We start from the raw sequence: 12,990 nt of genomic DNA, 5'->3' as shown, positions 1-12,990 counted from the left end.
TATTACACGAAATATGGTCGAAGTATTTTTATTGTATATTGAGAATGTTAAGGGCGAAGCGAAATAAACGTCAATTGCTAAATCTTAAGTTCCTTTATTGTGGCTCGGCCTTAAAAACTTTGGCAGATTTTGAATATGTGGAGTGAAATATACAAATGTTTTACTTTGCTACTTGGAACACTCTGTATTGAAAAACAATGTAACAACTAATTTGACAAACTGGAATAAACATAACCTCCACATGTAAACAAAATATATTGGTTTAGAAAAAATTAATTTAGCTCTGAAAATCTACAAGATAATTATAATTTCTGATTAAATTTTGAATATGGCTGAGAAACCTAAGGTAAGTACAAAGCTCCTTAAGAAATTCGCTTGTAATTAATAAAAAATTCCATGTAGTCAAGTGGCAATGATGGCAAGGAAAAACGCCGCAAGGAATCAATCTTAGATTTGTCGAAGTATTTGGAAAGACAAATTAGAGTCAAATTTGCTGGCGGTCGTGAAGCGTCCGGTATACTTAAAGGCTACGATGCATTGCTTAATTTGGTACTAGATAATACCGTCGAATATTTACGCGATGTAGACGAGCCATTCAAGCTGGCTGAGGAAACGCGTAGTTTGGGGTTAGTAGTATGTCGAGGTACAGCGTTAGTGCTAATTTGTCCGCAAGATGGTATGGAGTCTATACCTAATCCATTCATTACACAAGATGCGTAATAAGTGGAAAGTAATAGCTTGTAGGAAAGAAAAATGTATGTAATTTGATTTATGTAAAACTATTCTTTAGCACAGTAGAATCTTGCTTGCAAATGTTGGGGTTGAATTTAGATTTTTTTCACATGTTTTTAATCTGGGCACCTTAAAGAAGTCAGCTACTGTACACTTCCATTTCTGCTCTTAAAATTTGATAAAAAGGTAGTCTGCCCAATAATTGTATTCATGTAGTTATACCAACATGTAACCAAATTTTGTAAAACAAATGGTGTGCAAAAAATTAACTTAAACTTAATACCTAAAAAATGTAATGTAAGTGGTAAATTTTAATAAAAAGAATCAATATATAAATAATTTATTGTATTTAAGCTATAAAGTAAATTGTCAAGGGATGGCAACGGAAGAAAAAATCTTAGGCGTTCCGCCGCTACCAATATCAGTCCAGACCAAATTCATTTCGTATCCATGGATATTGTGTTGGACAGTCGTTGCATGTGTATAAATAACGATCTTGCTGCAGAACACGGCTATGCAATTTACAAGTATTTGAAACATTGCAAACAATTTCGCGTGGATCCAATTGGCGAGGCTTGCATGCCCATGGCTCGAATGTGTACAAGTCTGAGGACTGCGTTGGCTGGCGCATCCACTGAATGGCTTGTTGATTTGTAACGAAATAAACGTCAGGCATCATCTGCAGGTCATCCAGAAATCTCTAAAAGGTTTAAAATTTTTGAATATTGAGCACATATGTACCTATATTTTTATAAATGTTATGTATCATAAAACATACCAAAAAGGATTGCAAGTAGTCGTTATTCTTAAACCATGTAGCATGGAAATATAATCCAAGAGGCGCACGATTCGATAGGTAATGCCGCTTAAAATTGTGAGTCAACATACGATACACATCTTCACCACTTAACTGCGAGGGACAACTATCGATCATGCTACAAGTGAAATCTCCAACTTCTAACTGATTCATCACCATTTCCCAAATTCCAGGATAACTGCGCGAGGGACAATTCTGATTGACACCTGTACATGTGTGTGGCATTTTATAGTCTAGGGTGTATGGCCAAAGTGGTGGATTGCTATATGGCGCCACCATTGAAGCGTCATAAACGAAACCAAATTCTTTCATCATTAAAAATTGACGATTCCAACCGACACGTAGAAATGGTACACGCATTCCTCGTATATCTTCCATTCGTACTTTGGCAAAACGATTCAATATATTTGCCTGACCTACCATTTCATCAAACCAATCTTCAATTGTGGCATTTTTCGACCACCACATTTCAGGTCCACGATGGCTGTTGAGGAAAAAATGTATAATTTAATTTAAATTCACACACCAAACGCCTATTTTGAAATTATTCCAACATACGTTACGGAGTGGACCGCTATTTCGTGTCCGTCATTCCACAGTTTCTGCACAAACTGATAATTTGTATATTGATGCGATACGAAAAACGTACCTCGAATTGCACAACCATTGGGATTGCTTCTATTCGCTCTAAACAATACATTTGTGAAAAAATCGAAGTTTTCAAAGTTAACGGCATCATCTGAAAAAAAAGAGGGGGGATATAAGAGAAAACAATGTCTTTTAATCATGCCCTACGTAGAGGAAGGTTAAGTAAATATAGAAGAAATTATTTTGATGAGTGATTTCATATTTTTTTCTTCTTCGTAAAGCATGCCATCGTACATTTTGGGGAGCATGCATCCGAAATTGTGCCTAAAATCCGGACCAGTAATAAATGCCTCAAATCTCATGCCGGCAGCACTTTGGTTAGACGTCTATTACCACTTACAAAGCCATTGGTCAGCTCTCAGAACTGCTACGGGCTGTCTTCTTATGTCCCCAGAACACCATCCACAAAGTGAGCGAGAGTACTCCCCATTAGGGGAGAAATGAAATATTGAACAAACATATTCAGAAACCTGGGCCACCAGGGAGACGCGTGTCACTCTCTTTCATCTTCGATCTGGATAGTGTAACAACATACCTATCCAGAATCATAAATACATACATACCCTGCTAGACAGAGCTGACGGAAACTCCAAAACATTAACAGAATTTTTGACAACACTAAATACACTCGCATACATTTTTCCTTTTATTCGTATGGAAAACCATGGTATGTATGTGTATGCACACACTTATACCGAATGTTTACATCAGTTTTGTCATCCCACTCAGCATTTAGGTGATTAAATTTTGAATTTTCCTACATAGGTATCAATACAATTTGATTACTCTTTCTGACTAAATAATGAGTTATCACACAATTAAACAAAAGAAATAATCAAATATGAATACTTTTGATGATCAAAAACTGAATATAGTTTTTCAATCACATTTTGGAATCATGTTTGAATCAAATGTGTTTACTTTAGGTAATCAAAAATTTTTAAACATTTTTCATTCAGCTTTCTGAATCTTTTCTGACTATCTTTGTTGACCTTTGTATCCTATCCTATCCTACTTGTTAAAACTTTACTTTTCAGTGAAGATCTTATTTTTTTCACATACACACATTTTTTCAATCATGAAGTTCGGAAAAAATATATTAAAATTTTATTCTTCAAGACAAGAAATAATGTAAATACTGCTCCTAACAAAAGATGTCCCCAACCATTTCTCCGCCTTCGGCTTCCCGGAAAATACAAATCCAACCATTAGACAATACAAAGGTTGTGAACTATTTGAACCCAAGGTAAGTAAAACTCTCTTGACATATGTACGTGGATATGGCTTCAACATCCCGTACCATATCGTATTTTAAGATGTTAACGATCATAGCTGATGCTGGATGTTGTAGTCACAGGTGTATATTGGTCTAGTTTGTTTGCGAATTATCTTTGGTTCAAATAGCTCACTTCCACATGTTGTTGTTGTAGCAATGCTCGCCCCACCTAATAGCCGCGACCGATCACAAATTGTCATCAATATCCTCTAACGGGAGTCCAAGGAAACTTGCCGTTTCAACAGGGGTGGACCATAAGGAAAGGGGTATTAGAGGCGTTGGTTCCACATTACAATTGAAGAAATGGTTGGTGTCATGTGGGGACACATTGCAAGCGGGGCATACATTTTGTATGTCGTGGTTGATTCTGGATAGGTAAGAGTTTAACCTGTTACAGTATCCAGAACGAAGTTGAGCAAGAGTGACACGCGTTTCCCTGGGGAGTATGCGTTCCTCTTCCGCAAGTTTTGGATAATTTTCGTTAAGTACTGGATTAACCGGGCAATTCCCGGCATAAAGGTCCGACCAAGGACCTGCTTGTGTTTTTTCACTTCATACGGCTTCATACGGCTGGGTTCTGGGTGCCGTATTTCCTCAAAATGCTTACGGAGATGACTCCTTAAGCCCCTAGGCGGTGCTGGTTCATCAATCAGATGTCTGTTGGGATGCCCAGGTTTCTGGGTATTCAACAGGAACTGTTTGGTCAGCATCTCATTTCTCTCCCTGATGGGGAGTATTCTCGCCTCATTATGCAGATGGTGTTCTGGGGACATAAGAAGACAGCCCGTGGCGACTCTGAGAGCAGTATTTTGGCGGGCCTGTAGTTTCTTCCAGTGGGTGATTTTTAGGCTTGGCGACCATATGGGTGACGCGTAGCACGTAATCGGCTGGCTAATTGCTTTGTATGTAGTCATGAGCGTTTCTTTATCTTTTCCCCAAGTACTGCCAGCGAGGGATTTGAGGATTTTGTTACGGCTCTGAATTCTCGGAACAATTGCGGCTGCGTGCTCACCAAAATGTAGATCCTGATCAAACGTCACACCCAAGATTTTGGGGTGTCGGACAGTCGGTAGCGTAGTGCCATCGACGTGGATGTTCAAAATGGTCGACATTTGGGGCGTCCATGTTGGAAATAAGGTCGCGGAAGATTTAGTCGGTGATAATGCCAGGTTTCGCGAGGCGAAAAAACTGGAGAGATCAGGGAGGTAGCCGTTTATTTTATTGCATAGCGCATCGATCTTTGGGCCTGGGCCTGTGGCCATTATTGTGCAGTCATCGGCGTAGGAAACGATTGTGACTCCTTCCGGTGGTGAAGGTAGCTTAGATATGTAGAAATTAAACAAAAGTGGGGATAGGACACCACCCTGTGGCACCCCCTGTTTAATTCTCCTTGTTTTTGATGTTTCGTTTTTAAATTGCACCGATGCCTGCCGACCACCCAGATAATTTGCGGTCCACCTTTTAAGACATGGGGGAAGGGTAGACCCTTCCAGGTCCTGCAGTAACGAGCCATGGTTGACCGTATCAAAAGCTTTTGATAGGTCTAGCGCTACGAGTACTGTTCTATGGTGGGGGTATTGATTTAAACCGCAATTTATCTGGGTGCTAATGGCATTTAGCGCCGTGGTAGTGCTATGGAGTTTTCTGAAGCCATGCTGATGAGGGGCTAGCTGCAAATTTGCTTTGGAAATAATGGAGCAAAATGGCTTCAAGTGTCTTTGCCACTGGCGATAGGAGAGATATCGGACGATACGACTCACCTATGTTAGCTGGTTTCCCAGGCTTTAGTAGCGGGACCACCTTGGCCATTTTCCATTTCTCAGGTATGACAAAGGTGGAAAGAGACAGATTGAAGACATGCGCTAAATATTTGAACCCCTCTTTCCCTAGGTTTTTAAGCATCGGCATGGCTATGCCGTCTGGGTCCACTGCTTTGGATGGTTTAGCACGACCAATGGCGTCCTCAACCTCTTTAGCGGTGATGGTGATTGGTGACGCGCTGAATTTGTGTTTATGTGCGCGTCTATTGGCTCTCCGTCTAACTTTTTCGACCGTAGGATGCATTATATATTGTCGGCAGAAAGCGCTCGCGCATTTTTTCGCGTCCGACAGCACTTCTTTGTGTTTAATCGGATTCGATAGGGACTTTACGGTGGACCAAAGTTTACCCACACCGGTAGAGAGGTTACAACCTCTTAGGTGCTCCTCCCACTTCGCCCGCTTGTGTTCATCTACAAGCAATCTGATGCGTTGATTTATATCCCTTATTTGGGGGTCGCCTGGGTCAAGCTGTCTTATAAGGTCACGTTCTCTCGCTAAGTTTGCGGCCTCCGCCGGGAAGTGGGGCCGGATTTCGGGAATTCTCCCGGCGGGAATGAAATGTGCCGAGGCGGATTTAATGACCTTACGGAAGGCACGCTCCCCTTGGCGGGCATCAGTCGATATAGGGAGGGCAGCTAGGCGGCTGTCTGTAAAGGATTTATATTCTTCCCACTTTCCTTTTTTGAAGTTTATGAAAGTGCGTTTTTCAGTGACGATGAATTCGGCGTTATGCTCAAGCGAAATAAGTATGGGCAGGTGGTCGGATGCCAATGTTACCATCGGCTGCCAGTTGACGCAGTTTACGAGTTCTGCGCTCACGATTGAGATATCTGGCGAGCTGTGACAGCTTCCTACCATACGTGTGGGGGCGTCTCCGTTTATTGTGCAGAACGTCATTTCTTCTATTTGATCCGCCAACATCTCACCCCTACTGTCCGCCCGCAAGTTTGAATGCCATAGATCATGATGGGCATTGAAATCGCCTAAGATAATGCGATTGTTGCCAGTGAGTAAGGCCCTGATATTAGGGCGGTATCCACTGGGGCAAGAGGTGGCAGGAGGGATGTAGATGTTGATGATTTCTAGGTTTGCATCGCCTGACCGGACAGATAGACCTTGACGTTCTAAGACATTGTCCCTGCGGTCGATGCCAGGATCAAATATACAATATTGCACAGAGTGGTGTATGATAAACGCGAGACCGCCTCCATTTCCGCTCTCGCTCTTTCCTGTGGACGTTATACCCAGAGCAGTTCTGCAATGCAGATCTTGCTGTGAGTTTAGTCTCTTGAATCGCAGCAATGCGGATGTTGTGCCGCTTCATGAAATCGACTATCTCCGTAATCTTCCCAGTTAGTCCATTACAGTTTAACTGCAGAATTCTGAAGTGCATAAGGGGAGACGTCGCCACTCTGGGGGTAAGTGACGGGTGACTACGCCTGGGTTGGGGAAGGCCAGGACGCAATTGCTGTTGTGGCCCTAGGACTGGGCGTCCTTGGGAAAGCATTGGGGTACCCGGATGATTTGGGTTTGCGACCTGGCAACATGGCGCGATGAAACCCGTCGGGGGGTTGCCGTTGCGGAGACCAGAACATCTAGGGAAGTGGCAGCACCCAAGGCAGGAGCTGCATTGGGCGGATGTCGCAAACATATATATTCTGTGCTGGCAAACGGAGGTAGGGACTAAGAGTCTGTTTCCCTGACCTACACGATTGCTGCCGGAAAAGAGGGGGGAGAAGACGGGGGCAGGGGCTGTTGCTCAGCATTGCTTCCGACTCTACTACGAAGATTGTAGTTATGAGTGGTAGCGGCTGTTTGAGTTGTTGGCGCCGTGGGGCGCGAGCAGCAGCGGGTACTTGTTGTGGCTTGCTGAGCAGCGGGGCTGCTGGAAGGTTGTGGGGGGGGGGGGGGGGCGCTTAGACGTAGACTACGGGACGCCCCTGGGCGTGAACAGCAAGGAGCCACAAAAGATTTATAAAAGTTACGTGGACGTCGGGTTTTGGGATCAAGCCCAGAACAACCTGTCCGATGCAACCATCCCTTGCACGAGACACACTGAACAGAGTATGACCGTCCTAAAAAGATTCTTTTCCGGCAGATGCAGCAAAACCATTTCTCAGGACCGTGGTCAGGAGACGGACCCGGATTGGATTCGATGCCTTCCCGGAGTAAGAGAATATGGAGCAGTCCTGCTGCAAGGAGCTGCTGTGAGGATGACAATTTGTGGGAGGAACGAAACAAATTAGATGGGGTCACACTGAAATGACAGTCCTTGGTGGGGAAAAATCCCGAGTCGCTCCGGTACATAGAACCGACTGCCTTGGGAAGCGCTCACTTCCACATGCTTTCTTTCCCTGATGAAATAAGATTATCATGTAGTATATTATTTTGTATGAGATATGAAGAATACCCTGCAAAAATCGCGAGTACTCCATGCATGCATGTATAGAGTACTCGCTATGGACCAACTGAGTGCTCCAAAATTAACCACAATTCATACAAAAAATATGGTCCAATTAACATTGCGATGTCCTAGGACTGGACCATATACTCCAGCTCCGCATTACATCAGAGTAATCCATGGAGTACCCACAGTCCAATAAACATCGTGTAGTGATTACAATCGTTGATCGCAATGATCGGCTTACAATATGTTCGCGTAGAAACATGAGTTGGTCCATTGCTGCATTACAGTGGAGTATACTGGTAAGTACTCCAGTGGACCACATGATCCAACAATTTTTGCAGGGGCATTATGCTCAGATGTAACTGAAATATGTGTTTTTGTTTCACCCTCTACACTAATTCTATGTATTCTATAAGTGTCCACAATTCAGCGCAACTGATTCAGCTATATGTTATACCCTATGGCCATCAGAGGGTTGTGTCTACGCTTTTCGGTACACCCTGTGCTGTTATGTTAGTTATTTAACCACTGCCGCTAGATGGGTCTCCTAAGCATTATCTAAGCGAGGATAGGCGTTTTTCACGCGCAAACGAAACCGTATACGCGTGTAAAAAAAACACGGCTGATAACTGCATGATAATCGCATTCAAAAATGATTAAAAAATCTCAACCAAAACGATTGAAATATGTTCACGAATATGATCAGAAAATGACTGTGAAAAGCATTCAAATATTACTCTAAAACAATTAAAGCTCAATTATACAATGATATCAAATGAACAAAAAGCGTTTCGAAATATGAATCATAAATGATTATTCAAGAATAATCACATTTATGGTACATTTTTCTCCCGACGATACAATAATTTTCGAAAAGAAAATGCTTTTAAATTTGAACGTTTTTAATCATCTTGGGGTATGATATTTGAATATTTTTTGATCAAAATTTTCAAAAAATGCTGACTGGAATGTCGCCTCTAACAACGTGATTGAAACTTTGCTTTACGCCCTGATGTATATTTCCACCAATTGATGCCTCAAATGACCAACAGCTGTCTAGCAGGGCCATATCTGTCAATTGATGCCTCAAATGACTGGCAGCTGTCTAGCAGCGTAATGTATGCCATGCTTACAACGTGTTTCCACATGACACCAACCTTCTTTTCAAATGCAATTTGGAACCAACGCCGTTAACATCCCTTTCCCTCTGGTCCACCCCTTTTGTAACTAAAAGTTTCTTTGGACTCCCGTTAGAGGATATTGATGACTGATAATTTGTGACTAGTCGCACCTATTTGATGGGGCGAAACACTGGTACAACCCTCGGGTTAATCACCGGCCATGAGCCAATACAAGCTCCTTCAACGCATGGCGAGCAGACTTAGATCTAGATGGCCAGTGAGAGAAAAACATGCAGCTGAAAGACTGCACCATGATAAAGCAGTTTCGTCGGCGATAGAACTTAAATTCAACTGTGACGATCTGGGCATAGCACTCATATGTACCTGGGACGAACTGGGCGTAGCACTCATTGAGGAACCTTTGGGACCCCCAGTGAGTTAGGGGGTTAGAATATACCCGCGGTAGGTATGCCTGTCATAATAGGCGACTAAAATACCAAATAGATTCAACGGGTTGTGTAGCACAACCGTTTCAGGTTGCCAGCGCAATATATAGCTTCTCCAAACCCAATTGTCAACCTCACCTATCCGTGGCGAATCCTGTTTCATTAACAGCCGAGGCTCTGGCGACCCCGAACTCCTTATGGATCTAGGGGTTGGGAGGGCGGGATGGCATAGAAAGTCGCGTATGGTCATAACAAATCGTTCCCGAGATAGTCCGGCCTGGTACCGGAACGTACCGGATCTGCATCCGGCAAAGGACCATCAACATCGACAACACTCCCCAAAGCCTTCGTTCCCGAGATGGTTGTTGTTGTTGTAGCAGTGACTCCCGAGATGGTCGGGCTGGTGCCTTAATGGCGCTTGTTACCGGATCTGCATCCGGCAAAGGACCACCAACTTCGATTACACTCCCCAAGGCCTACGGGGAGTGTCCTTATCGTTACAACAACAACAACAGGCAGATGGTAATGGATGGAGGACGGTTGGAACATGTGATCTAGGGCCATATAAAGGGCTACAAAAGCAATAATGGTATGTAGAGACATTGCTGGAAAGTTCTGGGGATGCAGACCCATAATAGTGTATGGAGCACTTGCGTGGGTATCAAGAGCAACTTTGGCACCTGTAAAGAAATTACTCAGGACGCTCCAACGTTTAGCGTGAGTCTGCATTTCGGGAGCCATGCGCACATACCCAACGGTGGTTATGGAGGTGCCGCTGAGGCTAACGCCGCTACACATAGTAACTGAGAAGGTCGCCAAGCGCGAGCTGGTGAACATTGCTAAGGAGGGCTTTGGCAAAAGCAAAGTGATACAGTCCCGGAATATAGAGGGATTCAAAAAAACACGTTACACTCATCCACCTCTCTAAAGATGGCATCAGAAAGATTATAAGATTTGGAACGCGGTTAAAAATAGAGCTTAGTAACAAATTCAAGCGGGAAACTTCCAGACTCGAAGCGCTCCACCAGGCCATCACATATGGTTCATATGGTACATCGATGATCGAAGACACTAGATGACATCGGAGCGAGAAGCTTTAGCTCCAGAATTAAAGGGTTCATACCACTGAGAAAATATCCCAGAATTTTCCAGACCGACGTTGTCACCATAAGCAGGTGTGAAGAAATCAACACAAATCGAGGCTATATTAAGAAAAGAACGCTGAGTATAGCAGCGGTCAGGCCGCGCTCAAGGCAATATCTTCAGTTGATACTAGATCAACAACAATCCTTGAGTGCGTGGACATATTGAATCGTTTAGAGGCTACTAACAACATTCGCTTGGCTTGGGAACCGGGCCGCAAGGGTGGACGCAAACGAGTAAGCGGATGGGGTGGCTAGAAAGGCCCATAGGGCCCGAGTGCATTATGGCGAATGGCTCACACAATAAGTGAAGAATGGGAGGATACAATACAAAGCGGTATGAAGCCAAAGTTAACCTCTCAAAAAGCAAACTAAGAATCTTAACAGCTATACTCACAGGTCACTGCATTCTTAAAAGCCACATACATAAACTAGGCATATGGTATAATAGTTTCTGTCGGTCCTGCTACAGCTAGGATGAGACTGCAGAACACATCCTTCTCGAATGCGATGCCGTTGCGAGAAGAGGGCTTTGGATCAGTGAAGTTGAAAAGTAGGCGCATACACTCCAAAGTCGAGCACCACTTTTAGCTTCCTCAGGGAGCTCAGCATAGACGACGTATTCGAGAGAAAATGAGGGCACAATCGATTTTTAGGTCGGAGTGCATAGCCTCACGATAATTTATCTATCTCCGACTTTTTGGAAGTGGCTAAAGGGGGTAAGGCTGTCCCGAGAGGATGAATGACGTGGCTGACTGTGGAGCTAGTAGATCGAAGCAATCTAGTGAATATCTATAAAACTGGAGCTTTTTCTTTGGATGGAGCACAGATCACCACGATATCGCATGCCAAGATCCCAAAGTGAGTAGAAGTCGAATTATGCTCCTTCCGCAGCTTTAGGACCCAAATTTATCGACACAGATATTGGAATGTACGGATGAGAAGCAACACTGGATCCCCCATATCAAAACGCAGGCGGAGATATGTTCTATAACAATCTTGGGGACCTTTCTTCGAGAAGTCACAAGAATAACAATCACAATAAGCAAGAAACGGGATCTCGAAAGCCTTAAATCAAGGGGAGGCAGTAGACGCACTTTGAAGGTGTTGGAGGAGGACAATGATGGTCAAATCAATCGTGAATATAGTGAAGTGGAGCTGAGCGTACTCCCCCTAATTCTTGAGGAGGGTTCTTTAGACGTTTCGCTAATCCAGGAGCCATGAATATGGCAGGCAATTTTTCATATTCTTCTGGGCGTTTACCATTTGGGCATTTACCGTTTTCATATAACTAAATGTACGGCGTTTTTGAAAGAAATTATGGGATAGGGCGTTCTTCAAACAAAGGATGTTTTACGGAGCTCTATTAGTGATTGGACTGATCGAAATTAAATGCTTAGCACCCGATGTTTATAATAAATTGTACACACAATATACAATTTTATATTCGATACTTACCAAATGTTAGAATTATTATTTGAGGCACCGTATTCGGACTTAATCGACCTGGTATCTGCGTCCCATCTTTAGAGCAAAAGCAATCCGGCAAAATGCAACTCCGCGTATCACACGAATCAGCGGCATTTGGATCATTGCTCATGTCGCACCACCCCTTAAAGAATTATCAAAGTAAAGAGTTATAATACTTCAGTATATGCGACCCGGTCTATGAAAAAGTGGCTTATGACACAAAAAAGAAATTGCGAGAAACAGCTGTTTTTTAGGCATAAGCCACCTTTTCATAGACCGGGTCACATATGTATGCTTATTTAAATATATGTATATGAAATTAAAACCTGCCAAAAATTTGTATACCTCATCCGACTCATCTGGACAATCCACGGAACCATCGCAAAAATACTCATTTGGCAGACAAGTGCCATCACCACAGCCTAAATGGGTTTTGTCTTCACAATCTGCTTGTCCAAGTAATGGTTTTGGTATTTGTTTTTCTTGGTAATAATGGCAAAAATAAAATAGTTATAACATTAACGTTAATCACTATGTTTAAAAAATTTTAAGCCAATGACCGGATATAAGAATTATAAAATATTGTAACAAATTTAGGGAAATTCCGCTCATTCCAAACCTTCTGCTAACGTTCGAATCGCTAAACTGTTGAATAAATAACTCCAATATTCAATAATGCAAAATGGTCTTTATTAGACTACTTTGAAAGTACTTCACAATAACATTTATACTTCACAAACAATAGCGTGCTTAAATCAAAACAGATTGCTTACTACTCAGCTTGCTCTGGCTTTTATACTCTCGGTTTCCTCGTTCACCCATTTCTCCTAAGGTCTAGTAATTTCGTGAACTTTATGCTTGGTTACCAGCGTATACATGTATATTTGTAGTTTGTATCCATATGCGTGTGTATATGTGAGTACTACTTCGGTTGATGATGACATGCCTTTGTGGGTATCTCTCTGCTGCCTTGTATGTATGTGTGTACATGATGATTGATTTGTTTACGAACATTCGAGTGGCTGCTTAGTATCGGCTTAGTGATACTAGTATCGCTTAGTGATGATAATATTCGTCACAATATTTATTTCAAATATCAAAAAGGTTTTC

General features: G+C 42.7%; 2 protein-coding genes across 2 annotated transcripts in view; one reads left to right on the top strand and one right to left on the bottom strand.

Moving 5' to 3' along the window:
• Nucleotides 1-207: 207 nt before the first annotated feature.
• On the top strand, nt 208-1,080 carry LSm7 (U6 snRNA-associated Sm-like protein LSm7). The gene is made up of 2 exons (XM_067766796.1): nt 208-346; nt 403-1,080. Exons 1-2 carry the CDS (start codon nt 329-331, stop codon nt 718-720), a joined length of 336 nt encoding a protein of 111 aa, XP_067622897.1. The 5' UTR covers nt 208-328; the 3' UTR covers nt 721-1,080.
• ChLD3 (Chitin and LDLR binding deacetylase 3) overlaps nt 1,042-12,990 on the bottom strand; it is a 62,748-nt gene continuing 50,799 nt past the window's right edge. Inside the window, exons 3-7 of the mRNA XM_067766795.1 lie at nt 12,226-12,362; nt 11,869-12,022; nt 2,108-2,288; nt 1,511-2,033; nt 1,042-1,432 (exon numbers count right to left, since the gene is read on the bottom strand). Of these exons, the coding sequence (XP_067622896.1) occupies nt 1,154-1,432; nt 1,511-2,033; nt 2,108-2,288; nt 11,869-12,022; nt 12,226-12,362 (1,274 nt within the window). The 3' untranslated portion in view covers nt 1,042-1,153. The remainder of the gene's footprint in view (nt 1,433-1,510; nt 2,034-2,107; nt 2,289-11,868; nt 12,023-12,225; nt 12,363-12,990) is intronic.

This window comes from Eurosta solidaginis, chromosome 2 (genome assembly GCF_040869045.1).
Source record: "Eurosta solidaginis isolate ZX-2024a chromosome 2, ASM4086904v1, whole genome shotgun sequence".
Taxonomy (NCBI): Eukaryota; Metazoa; Arthropoda; class Insecta; order Diptera; family Tephritidae; genus Eurosta; species Eurosta solidaginis.
The sequence above is the reverse complement of the archived record's forward strand: the minus strand, read 5'-3'. Positions and strand labels throughout refer to the sequence as shown.